This window comes from Myotis davidii, unplaced genomic scaffold (assembly GCF_000327345.1).
Source record: "Myotis davidii unplaced genomic scaffold, ASM32734v1 scaffold854, whole genome shotgun sequence".
Lineage (NCBI taxonomy): Eukaryota > Metazoa > Chordata > Mammalia > Chiroptera > Vespertilionidae > Myotis > Myotis davidii.
Genome location: NW_006285939.1, coordinates 2621145 through 2623128, shown reverse-complemented (window position 1 = coordinate 2623128; position 1984 = coordinate 2621145). Strand labels below are relative to the sequence as shown.

General features: G+C 41.4%; 1 protein-coding gene across 1 annotated transcript in view; it reads right to left on the bottom strand.

The window, feature by feature from the left end:
• The window catches only part of LOC102769368 (WASH complex subunit FAM21A), a 122427-nt gene that overhangs the window by 90476 nt on the left and 29967 nt on the right, over positions 1–1984 (bottom strand). The window contains exon 2 of the mRNA XM_006757143.2: positions 1435–1599. Coding sequence (XP_006757206.2) covers positions 1435–1599 — 165 coding nt within the window. The remainder of the gene's footprint in view (positions 1–1434; positions 1600–1984) is intronic.

Here is a 1984-nt window from a genome sequence, read left to right as displayed (position 1 = left end):
CAGGAAGAGACTGGACAAAATTGTGCACCTATGGATGAGGACAGTGGGTGGGGAGTGAGGGAGGAAGGTGGGGTGGGAACTGGGTGGAGGGGAGTAATGGAAGGTAAAAAGAGGAACAAATGTAATAATCTGAACAATACAGATTTAATTAAAAAAATAAAATAAAAATAAATGTAAAATTATAATCTTGGGAAATGCTACTAAAGAAATCATTAACAAACCCCCTTCCCCCAAAAAAGAAGTTATTAACTAGGTCAATTAATGTTTCAGGACAAAATTCCCAAATTAACAAACTAATAATGAAGAATCATGTTCCTTTCTGGTAACACTGAAGCACTGTTAATTAGCATTTCTCCTCCTTCAGAATCGTCCCTGGAGCCTGTACTAACGGTACTGATTTCTCTTGCCCTACAAAGGCCTGAATGCTCCTCAGTTTCACTAATTCATAATGCGGTTTGCAACCTTGTCCCTGCCAAAGGTCAATTACTAAAACCCAGAACTGACTTTGAATATCTTTCTAATAAAGCATGAAACCAAATGGCACCATCACGCAAACTAGAGTTATGTCAGGATTTGAGGAAACTATATAAAGAGCCAAATCACTGCCAAATATATTACCAGCCTCTAGATACTTCCAGCCGTACTCTCAACATCATCATGCTTTGCCATGAATGGAAAGAGCAGGTATCACACACATTATAGGGGCCTGGGAAGCAGTTTAGGTTGGCAGTGGCAACAGGCACACCCAGAGACAAATTCTGGCTGCAGACTGAAACGGGAAGACATAAAGAACTAAGGGCGATGGACAGATGGATGGGAAACAGGGAATCCAAGAAGTGAACAGTAACTATGCAGAACTATTACACACACACAAAAAAAAACACCTTCAAAAACAAAAATGTAGCACTTAACAGAAACTCAATAAATATACAGATAAAATTACACCTGGTGTACAGCTCAGTATTCTGTTTAGGGTTGATTTTGTGTCATAGGTTCAGCAATCATTAATAAAATGTTAGTTGAAAGTATTCCAGCGGACACATGCATGCCTTTAATATAACTTATCTGAACATAATGGAACATTCTATAACTATAGTCACATGCTGGTGGCCCAGACCATCAGGCCAGGTGCATGGCCCTCTTTACAGAATAAGCCAAAACAAGGCTTGAGTGCCACACAATTCAGCACAACTGCTGGCCACTCTCAAAACTAAAAAGGGATGGAAAGGCTACAATATGAGGAAATTGTATAATTACATTTTTTAAAGGCTTAAAAAGATGTATTAATTTTTTTAAAAGACATTAATCCTAGAGAAAGAAGCTTAAAGTACCAAGAACCACCACTGGCATCAAAATTTAGGAAACTAATAATAGACCTCTTGCTACCCCAGCAAGCATTAGCATTTACAAGTCTGACGCAGCGACGCAACTCACATTCTCAATGAACTGGGTGTTAGACAGCATAAGGAAGTCATTGAAGACGTTATGCAGGCGACAGTCTGTGGCTTTAGTTTCCCGAATTAGTCCATCCACTTGTTTCTTGATTTCATGGGTCCTAGAGATAGTCTGCTGTGAAAATTCCTGTAGAAACTGTAGCAACTATTCAAAATATAAACGTACAGAAGTGTCAATATGATATGCATCTACTTTTTTGTCTCAAAACAAAAAAACCCGTTCCCTGTCACCCTTGTGTGCGCGCTGGCATGTGCAGGGCGGCCGGTTTTGTCCCGGCGAAGGCCAAGTGGCATCGAAAAGCACTTAGAAAGCTCATCAAGCCCCTGGCAAGCGGGCAGTGGGCACGTGCTGTTTCTGTTCTGTAGGGATTTTACAGTCCTCTTTGGTTGTCATTCTACAGGGATCACGGAAAAAGGGTAAAATAACCAATCGCTACTTTTTCCTCTGCGACTCTGGAGTCAGTTCTGAGCCCGAAGAACCAACCACTCAAGGATGACCTGGTGCTGGCCTGCCCAGCGCCCCGGTCCGG